At 36.0% G+C, this 19,026-nt stretch overlaps 1 protein-coding gene across 16 annotated transcripts in view; it reads left to right on the top strand.

Moving 5' to 3' along the window:
• The window catches only part of RAPGEF6 (Rap guanine nucleotide exchange factor 6), a 211,261-nt gene that overhangs the window by 171,480 nt on the left and 20,755 nt on the right, over window positions 1-19,026 (top strand). For 13 of the 16 annotated variants that reach the window (XM_031666770.1, XM_031666773.1, XM_031666774.1 and 10 more), the window contains 5 exons: window positions 738-1,121; window positions 7,131-7,342; window positions 10,009-10,132; window positions 12,817-12,840; window positions 16,144-16,364. In XM_031666770.1, coding sequence (XP_031522630.1) covers window positions 738-1,121; window positions 7,131-7,342; window positions 10,009-10,132; window positions 12,817-12,840; window positions 16,144-16,364 — 965 coding nt within the window. The remainder of the gene's footprint in view (window positions 1-737; window positions 1,122-7,130; window positions 7,343-10,008; window positions 10,133-12,816; window positions 12,841-16,143; window positions 16,365-19,026) is intronic. The other 3 variants (XM_031666768.1, XM_031666769.1, XM_031666781.1) reach the window with 1 other exon arrangement.

The following is a 19,026-nucleotide window of genomic DNA, read 5'->3' as shown; positions in this document are numbered from 1 at the left end:
CTTCTGAATAGAGATTTTTAACCATCTTGATTCAGGAATTTATTTTGCCTTAATTAGAATTCATGCTGTTCATAAACAAATACTTACATAGTACCAACCATCTGTCAGATAAAACAGTAAAATAAAAGCTTTACGAGGGCGAGGCCAGTACCTAAAATAGTATCTGACAGATAGTTTCTAAAATGATTAAGTTCATGACATAACATTATATTTACTCTTTTTGAGACGAGTCTCAAGGCTGTAAGTCACTTCCAGGGTTGGAGGTAGTGGCGCTGGACCTGCTCACTGCAGCCCGGGCCTCCCAGGAAACCACGCTTTATTCTCTGCCTCAGCCTCCAGAAGACTACAGCGCCAAGCACCACGCCCTCCCCGGGCTAGTTTTTTTTTGTATTTTTAGGTAGAGATCGGGTTTTACCATGTTAGCTAGGATGGTTTCTATCTCCCGACCTCGCGATCCACCCGCCTTGGCCTCCCAAAGTGCTGGGATTACAGGCTTGAGCCACCGCGCCCGGCCTATATTTACTCTTTAATAGATGCCGGTTGGTGGAATAAGAGACCGACTTCTCAAAAATTCTTCTCATTTAAAATGTTAATTTTTCATTTTACCTGTAAATGAATATTTTTGGCTAAAAGTTATTAACAATAAAATGATATTTTACAACAACAAAAAAGAGGAAAAGTGCTCTTATTTAATCATATTTACGAACACATTTATTTTAAAAAATTTTTCCATTTAGGTATTATTTAAAAAATAACATGGAAACAGAAACCTTATGTTCAGATGAAGATGCTCAAGAACTGGTTAAGGAAAGCCAGCTATCCATGCTGCAGCTCAGTACCATTGAGGTGGCCACCCAGCTGTCAATGAGGGACTTTGATTTGTTTCGTAATATTGAGCCGACTGAGTACATCGATGACCTTTTTAAGTTAAATTCCAAAGCAGGAAATACTCACTTGAAGAGGTTTGAGGACATTGTAAACCAAGAGACATTCTGGGTTGCCTCAGAAATTTTAACTGAAGCAAATCAGCTCAAACGAATGAAGATTATTAAGCATTTTATTAAAATTGCACTTCATTGTCGAGAATGTAAGAACTTCAATTCCATGTTTGCAATAATAAGGTAAGTTGGTACAAATAGGTACAAATGTCTATATGGTTTTGTTATTACATGAAGCTGATTTTCTGCTTAGGTATTAAATGCCTATGAAAAGAAATGTTCACTTAATATGCCTTTATTGAAGTGTTGTTAGATTTAATGTATTTTCCATTCTGGTGGTATTGGCTTTTTCTATTTTTACTTTTTATTTATTTATTTATTTATTTATTTTTGAGACAGAGTCTGGCTCTTTCGCCCAGGCTGGAGTGCAGTGGCTCGATCTTGGCTCACGGCAAGCTCCGCCTGCCGGGTTCATGACTTTCTCCTGCCTCAGCCTGCAGGGTAGCTGGGACTATAGGCACCCGCCACCACGCTCGGCTAATTTTTTGTATTTTTAGTAGAGACAGGTTTTCACCGTGTTAGCCAGGATGGTCTCAATCTCCTGACATCGTGATCCGCCCGCGTGGGCCTCCCAAAGTGCTGGGATTACAGGTGTGAGCCACCGCGCCCGGCCTCTATTTTTATTTCTTCCATCTTTCTCTTCTTTTTTGTAAATGAAAGTGGGTGATTGCCTTCTAATTTTTCTCTCTCCCCTCACCCCCCATCCCCCGCCTTGAGTGATTATATCGTCTTCGGATATGTGCCCAGTGGCTGCTCTTTATCGTTAGACTTCTGTACTGTGGTTTTTTAAGTACCTGCCTCACTATGATTTGACACTGAAAAATCACAGTATGGTATCAGTACTTTGACCTAAAGTTGCTATTTTCAAACAACAACATCGATAATAATAATAGCAACCATTTGGTAAGCTCTTCCTGTTTTCCAGGCACTACTTGAGGAATCACTGGATGTGGTATTCCTCAAGCAAGTTAGGCCATTAGAATAATAAACATGTTTTGACATTCATAAGCCCAGGAAGTGTAGATAATTACGTGAGCTGTCCCACTCCCTTCTCCCCACTTATTATGAGAAGTTAATTGTAGGTAATTTATTTTCTGACCTTTATTTAGCACACTGTAGATCGACAAAGGGATTCTTCTTAAAACAAGTTTAATTTTAAAAGGGAGAGGAGTTGTAGTTAGGTCTATGATGTACTTATAAATAGCAGCATAATTCCACTTGCTCTAATCTTACCTATACACATCCCCCACAGAATTTATGATTATTTGTTTCTACTCCTCATGTAAGATTAAAAAGTAGAATCTTTATAGGGACTCTTTAATCATGACTCTGTCATGGGAATAGGATGTGCCTTTATTAAATTAACCAGTGGCTACAATTGAACTGAACACTCTAGGAGTATTGAATAGAGATTAACAGAGTGATCTTTAGAATCAGCTGCACCTGTATTTGAATCCTGCCTCTCCCATATAGTAGCGGTGTGTCAGTGGAAAACTGAAGATAGGTTTTCTTATCTGTAAAATGCAGGGATTATACCACCTATATCACAGTTTTTAAACAGCTAGGTCTAAAACAGGGGAATAAAGATGCCACTGATAAACACTTGGAAGGCTAGAAATTGAACCTGTTTGTAAAGGAAGCATCAAGTAAAGAATTTGAAAATTACGGACTCAGTTTTAGAGTCCACTATGAAGAAAAGTGATTGACACTGAGAGAACAGATCTCTGTATAGAAAAGAGGATAGAAAGGAAGTGTTAAAGGTCTAAAAACCATACCTTAGTATGATGACTCAGTGTGAGGGTAAAAAAAAAGAGTCTAGCCAAAGAGATGGATGATCAGTACAAGAAATAGGGTAGCACAGTTATGATAGTGTCATCAAAGCCAACAAAAGAGAGTGATTTGAGAGATGTAATGAACAGTAACCCAAAGAAGGGGGTGGATAGGAAAGGGCTGAGATTTGGTTAAGAGGCTTTGTTTGGTTAAGAGATTTGTTTTGTTACAAAGAATATTTGTTCTGCACATTTTCATAGCTCATGTAAAGATCATTGCTTTGTTTCTTTTGTATTCTTTTTAAGATAATTGCTTTGTATTCTTGTACTTCATATTCAGGCAGATCAAAGAATATACTCTTTTCAGCAGAGATGGCAAAGGTGAATCATTCTGCTCTGGCTATAATAACTTTTTATAATTATAAAATAATTTTTACTTTTTGAATAGACATGACATGTACATGGAAAAAACTTTAAAGATACTAAAAGAGTACACGGTGAAAGTAACTCTCTCACTCGGTCCCTAATCCAGCAAAATTCCTCTCCCCAGAGATACTGTTACCTTTTTTCATTCAAGAAATACTCTGTGCATATAGCAAGCATATAAATGTATATTTAGAACTACGTTGGCTTATTTTAATTTATCTTGGAGATTATTTTAAATCAGTACTTATACAGTTGTCGCATTTTTTTTTTAAACAACTACAAAGTACTCCTTTGTATTGTGGAATACACATTATGGATATTTCTAAATTTCCAGCCTCTGGCTATTTAAAACAGTGTGTGGTGTTTACTTTTGCCATGTAGAAATTTTTTATTTTTATGTAGATGTATTATTTTTTTTTCCTCCTGGAGTCTCTACTTTTTGTCGTTAGTGAAGAGCACAGAATTGCCTAGGTCTGAATCCAGTGTTGGCACTTGCTGACTGTGTGAACTGAGTTTCCTCGTTTGTCAAATGGGAAATCCTGATAGTTCCTACCTCATAGGGTTAAGAATATTCAATGAGCTAATACATTGAGAGCTCTTAGAACACCCTAGATGACGTTTTTTATTAATCGTGAATTAATTTTTCTGTAAACAGTGAGATAAGGAAATATATCTTTCTTTGTTCCAAATGACTTCTTCACCCAACATCATTAATCTTTTTTTCTAAAATATTCAATGCCATCTATTATGTATTGAAATCTAATACATATTTGGGTTTATGTCTCCACTCTTTGCTTCATTGTTTTGTCTATTTATTTACTGTTTTGATTGCCGAAGTGGTAAAGTAGGTTTTAAGGTCTGGTAGGGCTAGTCAAACCCCTCATGACTCTCTTCATACTTTTCTTTGGCTATTTCTGGCATGTTTATTTGTTTCATATCAACTTTAGAATCAATTTATGTAGTTCTTTTAAAAAGTTTTGTTGATGTCTGGACGCAGTGGCTCACACCTATAATCCCACTTTGGGCAGCCAACGCAGGCAGATCACAAGTTCAGGAGTTCTAGACCAGCCTGACCAACATGGTGAAACCCCGTCTCTACTAAAAATACAAAAAAAATTAGCCGGGTGTGGTGGCATGTGCCTGTAATCCCAGCTACTCAGGAGGCTGAGGCAGGAGAATCGCTTGAACCCAGGACGTGGAGGTTGCAGTGAGCCGAGATCATGCCACTGCACTCCAGCATGGGTGACAGAGCAAGACTCTGTCTCAAAAATAAAAATAAAAATAAAAAATAAGAGTTTTGTTGATGTTTTCATTGAGGTTACATTAAATACCTAGATTAATTTAGTGGACATTTGATAGCTTTGTACAATGGCTCTTGCCATCCAAGAACACTTATTCCACTTGTTTCAGTTTTCTTTTATTTCCTCTGTGGAGTTGTTTTATTAGTCTGTTTTCACACGGCTATATAGAAATACCTGAGACTGGTAATTTATAAAGAAAAGAGGTTTAATTGACTCACAGTTCCCCATGTCTGGGGAGGCCTCAGGAAACTTACTACCATGGTGGAAGGCGAACGGCAAACATGGCATGTCTTACACGGCAACAGAGAGAGAGCGCGAGGGGGAAAGTGCCACACTTTTAGACTCAGATCTCTTGAGAACTCACTGATAATCATGAGAACAGTATAGGGGAAATCTGCCCCCATGACCCAGTCACCTCCCACTGTGTCCTTCCCCTGACATGTGGGGATTAAAATTCCACATGAAATTTGGGTGGGGACACAGAACCAAACCATATCAATTTTTATAATGGTGTTCATGTAAATCTTGAACATTTGTTTGAATGTTTAATATCTTTTATCGCTGTTGTGAATGGGATCCTTATGAATGGGATCCTTAAGTTTTCTAACTGTTTCTGCCTGAGTATTCTAATGCTTATGAATATCAATGTTGTACCTAGTACCTTACTGCATTCTTCGTGCTTCTAATACTTTTCAGTTAATATTTTGGGAGTTTTGAGTTAAACAATCTAATTTTCTTCGACTAATAATAACTTTACGTCTCTCATTCCATTTATTAATAGCTATTTCTCTATTTTGTCTATTTTCATCTGCTGGTGCTTCATATTAAATGATACCATTGTCCCTCAGTGTCTGTGGGGCATTCGTTCCATGGTTTCTCACAGATAGCCAAATCCTCACTTACTCAAGTCCTGCAGTTGACCCTGAGGAACTTGAGGATACAAAAAGTCAGCCCTCTGTATTATCAGGTTTCACATCCAAGGAAACTGTATGTTTGATCCACATTTGGTTGTGAATGTGGAACACTCAGATATGGAGGGGTGACTGAATTTACTGAAAAATATCTGCATGTAAGTGGATCTGTGCAGCAGTATTCCGCGGTAGCAGGAGTTAGCCTTGTATGTTAATTGTTTTATCCTTTACTTTTTCTTAGTAAATGGAGATTGTGGTAGCATTAGGGCTGCTTACAACTCAGAGTTTCTGCCTTCTCTCCTGTCTCAAACAGATTTGTACCAAAGTGTATTACTGTGTGCTATGCCAAATAAAGGATTGTTGGCTGGGCATGGTGGCTCATGCCTGTAATCTCAGCACTTTGGGAGGCCAAGGCAGGCAGATTACTTGAGCTCAGGAGTTCAAGACCAGCCTGGCCAACATGGTAAAACCCTGTCTCTACTAAAAATATAAAAAATTAGCCAGGCATTGTGGCACACACCTGTAATTCCTGTAATTCCAGCTACTCAGGAGGCTGATGCACAAGAATCACTTGACCCTGGGAGGCAGAGGTAGCAGTGAGCAGTGAGCACCACCACACTCCAGCCTGGGCAACAGAGCAAGACTCTGTCTCAAATAAATAAATAAAATAAAGGATTGTTGTTTTTACCCTCAGAGCAGAGAGAGTTCTGCTCTGGAGAACTGTTTGTCAGCTTTCATTGATATCTTCAGCTGCAGACATTATTTTTCATCAGCTTTGCTTACTCGTGTTTGACCTCGACTATTTTTTGGCAACCTTTCTAGTGTGTTTAGGAGTTTCGTATCTCTTAGTTTTGGTGGATATGAAATTTGTCTTGGTTGCTCAACCTTCTTATAGTGGTTTGGGGTGATTTCTGAGAAGCAAAAGGAAACAAAGATACCTAACTCCATGCCGGAAAGTCAGAAATCGGGAGAACATTTTATACACAGTGGTGTGGGTAAAAGTGAGATGGGGAGAAACAGGATTTGCTGATAAGAAAATTGAGACATTGTATATACACTATTCATTTGGCAACCTACCTATGTGATGGTACTGTAGAGGTAAAGAATTCACAAAGACTTGCAGCCTAATTGGCATGAATTATGTTTTCAAGTTAGGGAATATCTGAGCCTATTTAAAATCCTGTGGAAGGGAGACATTGAATATCTGGAGGCTTAGTGAACAGAATTAGAACCTAGGAATATGGATGTATTGGAATCAGGGACGTGAGTGAACAAAATCACAGAGGAAAAAAGGCTTCCTAAGGTGCAGATTAGCCCCCATTATTATTTAACGGTTGCTCTCAGCATTACTTAAACTGCTTTAGAATAGTTAATGTCTCCATAAACTTATTTCTAAGTAAAAGAAGCAACATTGTGATGCTTGAAGTTTTTTTTTAAGTTAAATGTCTATTTTGTGGTATTATTCTGTCACTTAAACTGTAAAATAAATGCTATGTAGGTGTACAACTATAGGCAAACATTATAGTTCCTCCAAAAGAAGTTCTTGTTGTAAGATCAAGGAGTCTCTTATTTATTTTTTTCATAGTTCTTCTCTGTTTGTTTCAATATATTAAAATATGTCCCTCCTTATTTTTAGTTTTATTAGAGAAAATGGTGTATATACTGACCTGAGTCCACCCCTCCCCCCAAGTTTCTTTTTAATGTTTCTTTTCTCATCTTTGGCAGTGGCTTGAACCTGGCATCTGTAGCACGACTCAGAGGTACTTGGGAAAAGTTACCAAGCAAATATGAGAAACATCTTCAAGATCTACAAGACATTTTTGATCCATCTAGAAACATGGCCAAGTATAGAAATATTCTTAGTAGTCAAAGTATGCAGCCTCCAATTATTCCACTCTTCCCTGTTGTCAAGAAAGATATGACATTTCTACATGAAGGTATGAAAACATTATTTATTGATGTTTTACCATATGGTTTATCTAAAGTCTACCTGAATTGATTTTTGTGTATGATATGTTTCCTATTCTATTAACTTGGTAACTATACACTATTTTACCATTTTTCTAGTGTTGAATTAGATGTCATACCATACATATTTGTTAATTAGTTTAATATTTATTAATACTTTTTTCTGTATCAGATAATGCAAGGAACTTAGACCACTTAAATTCCATTTGCTCGGCTGGACACAGTGGCTGATGCTTGTAATCCCAGCACTTTGGGAGACCGGAGCAGGTGGATCACGAGGTCAGGAGATCAAGACCATCCTGGCTAACACAGTGAAACCCTGTCTATACTAAAAATACAAAAAATTAGCCGGGCCTGGTGGCAGGCGCCTGTAGTCCCAGCTACGTGGGAGGCTGAGGTGGGAGAATGGCAGGAGCCCAGAAGGCAGAACTTGCAGTGAACTGAGATGGCGCCACTACCCTCCAGCCTGGGCAACAGAGCGAGACTCCGTCTCAAAAAAAAAAAAAAAGAACAATTCCATTTGCTCATCTCCTGATTTTCTTGCAGTTGTTGCTGTGCTTTTAACTCCCAGAAGATATTGTTGCTTAATAAAGTATTTAACCTTGCCTGTATATTTACTTTTGTTGTTGTTACTACTATTTTTTATTCATTCTTGCATTTCAGAGCTTCCATATTGCTGGGCATTGTTTTTTGGCCTTGTAGAACACTGTTTAGTATTCTTAAGTGCTGGTTTGCTGGTGATGAATATCTCTTAATGTTTGTTTATCTGAAAATGCCTTTACTTCATTTTTAGAGAATTTTTGGTTGTCAGCTATCTTCTTTGAAGGCTTTGAAATGACATTCAGTTGTTCTGTGCCTTCCACTATTAATGTTGAGAAGTTAGCTTGCAGTTTTATTTGCTGTTGGTTTAACTATAATCTGCCTTTGTTTGATATTGGCTGTTATGATTTTGTTTTTTCTTAAGTTTTTCCTAGTTTTGCCTAATATGACTTAAGTGTGGGGTTTTGTTTTTGTTTCTTATTCTGATTGGTGTTTATAGGACAACTTGAAACCTATGGTTTTATATTTTTCATCAGTTTTAGAAAATTCTCAGTAATTGTATATTTTATTCTCTCTTCAACTATGTCTCATCTTCTGGTAAATTCATTACTGATGTCCTAATTCCAGTTATTATGTGTTTTTTTGTTTTATTTTACAGCTTCCTTTTTCTTTTTTTAGTTTCATGTTCTTTTCCAAAGTTCTCCTTGTTTTTTCATATCTTTGAACATATTCAGCATAGTTATTTTTAAGTCTGCCTCTAATAATTCCATAATCTGGATCCACTTTGGGTCTTATTCTGTTTTCTCTTTTTTCTCTTTCATTTCTGTCATGTTATGTTTTCTCCTAATGTATCTGGTTATTATTGAAAAGTGAGATTACAGAAATAATCTCACTTTTTGAATGATGTTCCATATCTCCAGAGACGATTAAAGCTTGCTTCTGGCAGGCAGTTAGGGGTGCTAGAATTCCAAAATCACTTTAATCCGTTTTGATGTAATTTAACAACAGACTTTTATCCCAGTCTACATTCAGTTTATCCTTGGTCTCAGTATATGGCTTCTCAGAGTTTCAACCAAGCATTGGAGTTTTACATGAACTTAAGTTGCTTTTCCTTTTACCTCAAAAGGCAGGGTGTCTGTACTCGGTTTTTCAGCTCATTATCCCTTTCTGAAATCAGATATACCTAGGGGTAAGCACGGGGAAATGCAAAACTTGCTTCTCTGCATTTTTTTGTACTTTTGTCCAGTTTTTCTGATCTCACCAGAAGTGTTGTTCTAATTATGTAGTCTTACTGCTTCTTCTTTCATTATCACTCATTTTTCATAAGGAAATGTTATGGACTTCAAATATGTTTTTCTGACATGTTCCTTGAAATATGTTTATATAACTTGAGAGTATTCGTCATGATTCCTTTGTTTCCAGCTTGTGTTGACACTCTGAACAATTCATGTGTCCAGTGTATATGTGCTATTTACAATGTATATGTGCTATTCAATTTTTACCATATATTTCTCAGTCTTGCCTTCAGGGCCTTGGACTCTGACAGACCTCAGGGTCTACCTCAGGAGATAAATGGGGTCATGCTGTGTTATAGACAAGTGTGAAAAAACAGTGCTATAGACGTCAGGTTGCCCTTTGTTTGGGATTTTTGTTTTGTTTCGTTTTTTGTGGATTTTTTTGAGTTGAGATCTCACTCTGTTGCCCAGGCTGAAGTGTAGTCACACAGTCATGGTTCGCTGCAGCCTCAAACTCCTGAGCTCAGGCAGTCCTCCTGCCTCGGCCTTCCAAAGTGCTGGGATTACAGGTGGGAACCATTGTGCCCCCAGCCCATGAAACTGGTTTTAGAAGCCATGCACAGTTTATCACTTGACTTTATTCATAACCATCACTCCTATGTGGAACACAGTATCTCCTGGTGGCTCATTCCCTAAGAGCAGGGTTGAAGCATGTATGGGTATATCAGTTCTTAAAAGCAAAATTGGCACTGTGATAAAGAAGGTCCTTCTGTGTGCCCCTCAAGATTACCAGCTTGACTTTTGCTACTTTTATGTAGATAATTTAATTGTGAACTTAAACATTTATTTTCATTCTATAGGAAATGACTCCAAAGTAGATGGTTTAGTAAACTTTGAGAAGTTAAGAATGATTTCCAAGGAAATCCGCCAAGTTGTTCGAATGACTTCTGCTAATATGGACCCAGCTATGATGTTTCGACAGAGGTAGGACATTGAAATATGTAGAAGTGTTAGAGTGGTGTCAAGGGCGATGTAATAATAATTAACATATTTATCATTTATTGATCATATTTATTCTACCTTGTGTTATGTGCTGTACAAAGTGCTTTGTATATGTCAGTTTCATGTAATCATTTATCATAATAACCATAACAGGTAGGTGGTATTAGCCTTCCTTTTATATATGAAGAAACTGAATGAGGCTCAGAGTAGTTTTTATATAATTTGCAAATATTTGTATGTGGATAGTTCTGTATTACTGTTCTTTAAAACATCAGCAAGCCGGGTGCAGTGGCTCACGCCTGTAATCCCAGCACTTTGGGAGGCTAAGGTGGGCAGATCACGAGGTCAGGAGATCAAGACCATCCTGGCTAACAAGGTGAAACCCATCTCTACTAAAAATACAAAAAAAAAAAAAAAAAAAAAAAGATTAGCAAACAAATACAAGAAAATTGCTGGTATTCGTCTTGTTTTCATCTCGTTTCTAACCTAGTTTGTAAAGTATTCGTCTGACTGTGTCTTCTATTTTTACTGAATATTTTAAATATTCTGTTTCTGTTTAATTCATACTTCATTCCTGTAAACCATTTTTCTTTTATTCTTTTCCTCAAATTACACTGTGTTTCATTTGTATATAAGTTTTTATTACATACAAATGAACAGAATGTAGAAAGTGGAAATTTAATCATACTTTACTAAAAATGAAAAATTTTATTGTGTTCTGTATTGACCTGATATTTTAAGAATACTTTTTAAGGTTCATTTTTAATGTAATAACAAAAGGCTTCCTCGGCTTACATAAAATTGAAACAAAGTATGTTGTTAAGCTATTCCTAGTAATTTTTACAATTTTCAGGGTGTAAATAAGACATTGTGGTTTTAATTTTTGATCTGATTTCCTTTGGGGCCTATAGCTTCAGTTCACAGGGACATTAAAAATGAAATAATGTACGGGGGCCAACACAATTTCTGTGGCTTAAAAAATATACTGTGCTAAGGAAACAAAAATACTTGGTATTAGGTTGGTGCAAAAGTATTTGTGATTTTTGCCATTACTTTTAATGTAAAAGTATTTTACAAAAATTGCCGTTACTTTTACCCCAACACAATACTTTATAAACCAGAGTTGAAATTTTCATAACCCAATAGAACCAATGATATACTGGGGTTTTTTTGTTGTTTGTTTTGTTTAAATTGTTGCTTAGGGGTCTTTGTTTGTTTTTGAGACAGGATCTCTCACTCTGGTTGCCCAGGCTGAAGTACAGTAGTGCTGTCTCGGCTCAGTGCAGCCTCAACCTCCCGGGTTCAGGTGATCCTCCCACCTCAGCCTCCCAAGTAGCTGGGGCTACAGGTGCATGCCACCATGTCCAGCTAATTTTTTTTTTTTTTTTTTTTTTTGGTAGAGACAGGGTTTCACCATGTTGCAAGTAGTTTATCTGATGGTTTCTCTGATTTAGAGATCCACAAAGTATGGAAGGAAGGAGGGGGTGTGCCAGATCTCCTCTTTCCTACACATCCCACTTCTGCACCTTGAGAATCACTACATGTATTGAAAGATGTCATTGCTTAACAGTGTGGGGAAGCAGAAAAGAGTAAGAACTAGGTACCAAAGCAAAGAAGGGTTTGTTTGTTTTTTTGTTGCATGTCCTTGTACAGTGACCCTAACACTCCCTGTTGTCTTATATGGACCTCTTTTTACTCATACATGTTAACATCCTGGTTCCTGAAGAACATGATGAATTTGTGACCCTGCCAGACCAGTTTATAATGTACTAAGTACTAGCCATACCTCAATAATGAGCCAAGGAGAAAAACTGATGAGGAAATTAATAAACATGGCTGTTTTCTTGGGAATGGCCTGGATTGAATAGAATAAGGTGTTCGGGGAATATAAAAAACATCTGTATTAAAGATTGGACTGAATTTTTCCTGAATCAGTTTTGTCAGCCAGTGCTAAAATGTAATACCTTTCTTTAAGCAAACAGTGTCCATTTTGGTGGTATATGAGTATCTAGTTTGGATGAAGTAACCCCTTTTAACAGTAATCAATTTGCAGACTTAAAAAATAGAATCTTTAGTCAATCAAACAGGAATGTGAAGATATATAGTATTATGAAGATTTTAATGATGTATTTTTACCTACATTGTAAGTTGGATTTGCTGGTCAACATTTCTTACAAGACATCTTGTCAGAGAAATTTCTGCACTTAAAAATGAAATGTTGTGTTTTTATGTCCCTTGTAATTTCATTCTGTCATTTAAATGAGTGGCCCGAAAATCTTGCCAGAAATATGTTCAAAAATTCTATCCCTTTAAGGTCTTTTCCCTTAAAACTTTGAATTCAAAATTTATATTATAGTAAGTAAATGTTTTTCCTTAAGCTTATTTATATAAGCTTCCTGATAAATTAGGTAAATTAAAGCTTCCTGATAATTGATCTAAAGCATATTTTTATAAAGTATTTTGGAGGTTTTTTGACCTTCTGTATATATTCATATTACCCTCCTGCCTTCCATTAAAGTCATATTACTGTTAAGCTATAATTTTTTCCTGATAAAATTTTTCTGTTCTTTTCTGTCTGCATAGTTCCTCTGACTCTCAACTGTTGTCTTTTTTCTGTGCTTTCCTATTCAAACACATGCTTCAATGTTTGTGGCTCTTGCTTACAGGAAGAAGAGGTGGCGGAGTCTGGGGTAAGTGTAGAGATGAACGCAACTGGAATGAAGGTTGTGCGACTCTTAACATATACTGCATCCTTTTCATTAATGCACGCACATAAAGTAGCATGAATTCTATTAACCCTGTCAGCCTACATTCCTGACAAATGCCTTCTGCTAACAAGGTGAAAGTAGTGATAGAACTAGCTATTTTTCGTTTATTTTTCCACTGTTGATGTCCTATAAGTCCTTTTTAGATTTTAATTTAGCTAGGTCATTTAGATGATGATAATGATAATGAATTTGTTGTGTGCTTGCTATGTGCCATACATTGTTCTAAGCACTCTAAACAAATTATCTTACTTAATTCTACTACTACCCTATAAGGAAATACTGTTCTTTCCATGGTATGGATGGGAAAGGTTGAGTTGCCCAAAGTTTTAGAGTTCATTAATGGTGGATCCAAACCTAGGTAGTCTAATTCTAGAGTTCACACCACTTTCTTTTATTCAAATGCCACATTTTATTAAAGTAAATATGTCATATGAATGTATAAAAATGAATGAAAGATCTGTTTATGAAGGTTGCATTTTCCATCAGTTTTCCAAAAAGAGGCAGCCCTTATCCAAGCTGTACTATACAATTGAAGTAGAAGATGATTTTATTTCCTCAGACCCACTAATGCCACTTGCTTGTAGCATTGATTGAATTTTACTTGAAATTTTTACCAGCTTTAATTGAAGATTCCCTTATCTTTAAAGTTGTGATAGAATCAGCAACCACCACTATTTGTTATAGATTTAGGTCTCTACTTCTACATAGCTAAGTGTCCATTTAGAATCATAGAATGTTAAAGATCTTATAAATCATCTATCTAGTCCTTTCATTTTTAGATGAAGAAAGAGATGACTTTTGTGGATGAAGGGATTGCATAAGAAGAATTTTGTTATTTTAAGACTTGTAGTGAACCATGAAGTTAGAAGCTTTTATTACATGTAAGAAGAATTTTTTTGTGAGCCACCTTCTTTACTCGAGTCTTGTCTCATTTGTGGTCTTGTTTTCTGTCAGTGCTTGGTGAACTTGACTTTCCTTCTATTTTCTTTCTCCCTTCTCTGTGTGTTTCCCACGTATTTTCTTCTGGATCATAAATTTATGTCTTGGTCTCTTTTGGCTCTTCTCACCGAAAATAGAAATTGATACCTGGCTTTACTATTATAAAGAAGAATACTTGGACAATATCTTTTAGTGGGCGTTGGGTGTGTTTGAATGACTTATGTTAACGTGTTTCACTGTTCATTCAGCTTTAGGGTTGCACTGTGTGATGCTTGCAAACATTAGATATATTTATTTTATATCGGAGCATTTTTCTGTTTTCAAAGTAGTTTAGAAAACATTTTATTGATATTTATCACAGTGTTTTTGTTAGAATTTTGTGTCTCTCCTAGATTTGTCAACACCTACTTTTTTTATATTAAGATAAAATTATTAAATATTTGTGTTAAAATTTGCTCCTAAATAGCTGCAACTTGATTTTACTGCATTTCTTTGAATTCAAGACATCGTCAATTGTTGGGCATATTGTTCTTTTATCTACTACTAAGGAAAATCACTGCAGTGTCCTGTTACCACTGAGAATTTCTACTTTATGCTTATTGAAGGAGCTCTTATGGACTTGGCTATGGATTTTTATCACATCAAAACTGAATTTTTAAAAATCAATATTTTTATTTCCATAAAAAGGAAAATATAAGCAAAGTAAATTGGTTTAGATTTTCCTAAAATTTCTTTATATTCAAAATATGAATCTTCTGAAATGTTTTCTTTTAGAGTCATTAGCTTCTGAATTTTGTTTTCCAGAACCCTCCTCCCCCATACAGTATTGCCCTCTGTGCCATCCAATGTGTTGGTAATGCACCATTTCTTTGAAAAACCACAAAAGAACCGAAAGCTGCTGGTGCTGGGCTCTCAGGCTAGCTTTGGAAATACTTAGAGTTAGTTTTCTCTTGTCACTTGCTTTGGGAATGTTCTTGAACTTGTCAGATTTATTACTTCGTTATAATCATTTGGTCCTTGAAGGTTAAAAGGCTAATTCACTAATGTCATTGGATTTTCTTTCAAGCCATTCTGCAAGTTTTGAGGTTCCTGCATGTGTAAATAATGTCTTGTCATAGTTTCTGCCAGGCTAATAGCAATTGAAAGTTGCCACTGAGTGTAAGATATACCCCTATTTGAGAGATCTTAAAATGTGAAAGAAAAAAATGCCATAACACTTTTTCAACTGTATTTCACTTAATTTGCAATGAAAGCATTAGGATTTTAGTGTTTATTTTAAAGTAGATAGATGAGCACTATGGTCTTTGTATTTAGAATATTTTTATATAAAAATAAAGCTTAATTTAGAATCCGTAGATAACCATATTATTTTGGAATGGCGAAATAAAATACCATCTAAATAAAAATTATATATAATTTTGTGTTTGTTAGACTTGTTAGAAAGGACAAACATCGTTGCAGTTGCTGTTTTCCATTGGTTCTAGGTGCAGTCATTGTAGGATGTTTGCCAAAAAGAGTAGAGTCGGGTGAAGCTGTAGCTTGTTTGAATTGTGGTTATTTCCACCCAGCTTGCAATTCTGTCACATTCACAGGCGTTAAAAAAGTGATGTCCCAGATCCTCAGTTCTAGAACCCAAATATTGCCTAACCATTCCATATGTGAGTAGAAGCATTGAGTTTTTCCTGCATTCTGATTTCTGACTATATTGAATTGCGTATAAATGCTGTAAATTTTCAGCTAATATGTTATTGGTAGTTCTCTTTGAGTTTTGGCCAAAATAATGGTTACTGGTAAAATTGGTTAACATGCTCAGAGTGGGCCTGCTATAATGGTAGCGGCAATAGCATGTCGAAAGCAGAACAACAAGCAAAACTACTTTAGAACCCTCATTGCTAAAGAACCCTGGTTCAGAGATTTGGCTGAGGATGGACTTGTCCTGGTCCAGACTCTTGCCATATCTTCAATGCATGGGTGGCCTCCAGGACCAGAGGAATGATTTTTCTTGTTACTGTTGTGCCATGGGTTGCATAGGCACAAACACAGGCCTGTTGGAACATGCCACTCAGGGGGCCATTGTTATCCTATTCTTTTGAATTCTGTACTTTGCCAAATCCTGTTCTTAATTCAGAACATCACCATATGTGCCAAATTACTTTACATTAATGCTCTTCATCTTTTAACTCATTTACATCAGCATGCAATAGCATTAACAGAACAAAATCTTTTAATCTTCAATCTATACTTAGTTCTCTACAGCCCCTTATTGTGATTTTCATCTTCTTACAGGTCACTGAGTCAAGGAAGCACAAATTCAAACATGCTGGATGTTCAGGGAGGTGCTCACAAAAAAAGGGCACGCCGCAGCTCTCTACTTAATGCCAAGAAGCTATATGAGGATGCCCAAATGGCAAGGAAGGTGAAGCAGTATCTTTCCAGTCTGGATGTAGAGACAGATGAGGAGAAGTTCCAGATGATGTCATTACAGTGGGAGCCTGCGTATGGTACTTGTGAGTATGAGTTTTCATTTATGTGACACTAAAGAATACAACAAAATAAAAACTTACTACTCTAGAATTATGCCTAAGTCCCAAGAAAATTAACTTTCACTCACAAAAGATTACTGGCATACCTTAAGCATCATGTGATCCAGTTAACCACGTACTGAATCCCATCCATTCCTGATGCCTATGCCATCCAAAAAATAGAGAAACAAGTAGATCTTTAAGAAGCCTTTAAGTCTTTTAAAAACTGGATCATTATAGAGGAGCCTTTCTGTTGGAGAACATTTTTACATTCATCCCTAAAGAGTAAACATAAGGGGAATTTTTACCCCTTTTTATTTCATGGATAATATGTACCAACTAGAAAATATAAGACATTTGATTAAAACACCAGTGATAATAGGTACCTTACAGGTGCCAGTAGTAAGGTAAAACAAAAAGAATCAGACACATTCTGATATTAGGTAGTCTCCAGAAAATATGATGAAAAAGATCATGTTCTCAATACAAATTTTTTTAATTAAATACAAGCAAGAGAATGCATATATCTTTGGATCAAGGAAATTATGAGTTCTAAGAGCAGAAATCAAAGATAATGAAATATATACTGTTATAACAAAATAATTGTAATTCTTAAGTTGTAGATTAAGGCCAGGCATGATGTGTCACACCTGGAAACCTAGGCAGGAGGATCACTTGAGGCCAGCTTTCGCAACTCAGAGAGACCCCATCTCTACAAAAAAAAAAAAATTAAAATTAGCCGAGTGGTAGTGCTAGCAACTTGGGGAGGCTGAGGCAGGCAGGTCACTTGAGCCCAAGAGTTTGAGGCTGGAGTGAGTTAGGACTGTGCCACTGCTCTCCAGCCTGGGCAACATAGTGAGACTCAGTCTCTAAAAAATAAATAAATATAAACACACACACACACAGAGTGGGTTAAATTTGCCCATAAAAATTGCAATAGAATTTTATTTGAAAATTCCTAATTGACAAGGGGTAGTAATCATCATGGATTGACCCTAAGATTGATAAATGATATGGTATTTGCATAGTAATTTTTAAAAGTATGTCAAAAGAAATAATCGAAAACAGGAAGTGGAAGTAGAACCAAATACTGATTTTTAAAATTTCAGTTTTGACAATTTTTAAATAAGGGTAAGGAGCCTTTTAATAAGTGCTATAATCAAAACAATATCATGAATGCTTCTACATATAAGAAAAGATTTGGAGTATGATGGGAAGAATACCTACGAAAGGATAGAGGCAGAATTTGAGTTTCATTTATTACCATTTGAGTAAGATTTTCTTCATCTTTGGTCCCTGTTTTCTCGAATGTAAAACTTTAGCAAGGGTTGGGAATACATTTTGTTTCTGTGATTCTTTCTACATCAAAGTTACTGAATTTGGAAAAAGAAATTTTGAAAAGCTAACAGTTACTGAGAGCATTCAACATTCTGGCTGCTACATATTAAATAGTACATGTTAAAGGTAAAAGCTGAAAGAGTATATAGAACCTTTAACATTTATTCATGTTTTAAAGTTCAAAGCCACATACATATTTATTAAAGCCTTCTGACCCAGCTTTGAGTCATCATCAAAGTTATTTTTTCCCAGGTAATTTGATACAGACTTAATCATCTTGTGGTTATGAAACACAGTTTATATTCACTGTCATACCTTCCTCTTCTTACACCCACCCCAGACTTGTGTCTGTCTTTTCTCGTAACACTAAATGATGTCCCATGCTACATATTTTATATCTATTTGAAATGAGAAAATCTTTAGGCCTTTCTTTCTTAAACTGGATTTGAACATTTAGTTCAATGCATGTTCCTTTAATTTGGTTTGAGCATATTTATAATGCATAATTGATTTTTAAATGTTTAAATAGTCACTCTCCCAAGCCCAAACAATAGTGGATTTCTGAGCATTATAGAATTTGGTTCTTCCTAATTAATTAGAATATATGTGGTTTTTGTCATTCATCTGTGAACTCTTTTTATTTTTAAAGTAGGCTCAGGGTTTTTTTCTTTGTACTGTAGCAGTTATTAAAATAAGATGTCATTGATTAGTATTGACCAATCAATGAGAGAAGGATGAAAGTATTTCATGGTTCTAAACAAAGATGATAACCTCTTGGATTCAATTAGTTGGTGAGCCACTGCATATTTTCTCCTAGGGTCCGTGCGTTTTGACTTTCTAAGATATTCTGTGATTCGTATCATCCCACATATTGTCTAGCTGTCTTAATAAAAGCATAATAGCTATTATAGCTGTGTTGAGACAGTTTAGATATCTGTTTTTGCTTTTATCTTGATGTTTAAAACAAATACTTCATGAAGTACTGAGGCTGCACCTGCATGGAATATATCCACCCTGGATAACCTAAGGATTAAAAGTACTCCCTGATGGAAGAATGTCTTCCCCTTGGACTGTCAGTATTGGTTTCATGTGAAGGAGGCAGCTTTTATAAGTCAGGGTTCTCAGTTTTTTATTCTCACATTCATTTTCAAGAAACCTATGGATTTATAAAAACACTATCTCTGGTTTTCTTCTGTTAGAGCTGTTGAGATAAGTTCACTTATTTATTCAACAAATACCTATTAAGCATCTGTTTTCAGTCAGTAACTGGCACATAAGGATGTAGTAACAAACAAAATGCATAGTCTTT

This window comes from Papio anubis, chromosome 5 (assembly GCF_008728515.1).
Source record: "Papio anubis isolate 15944 chromosome 5, Panubis1.0, whole genome shotgun sequence".
NCBI lineage: Eukaryota > Metazoa > Chordata > Mammalia > Primates > Cercopithecidae > Papio > Papio anubis.
This window is presented reverse-complemented; position numbering and strand designations above follow the sequence as displayed.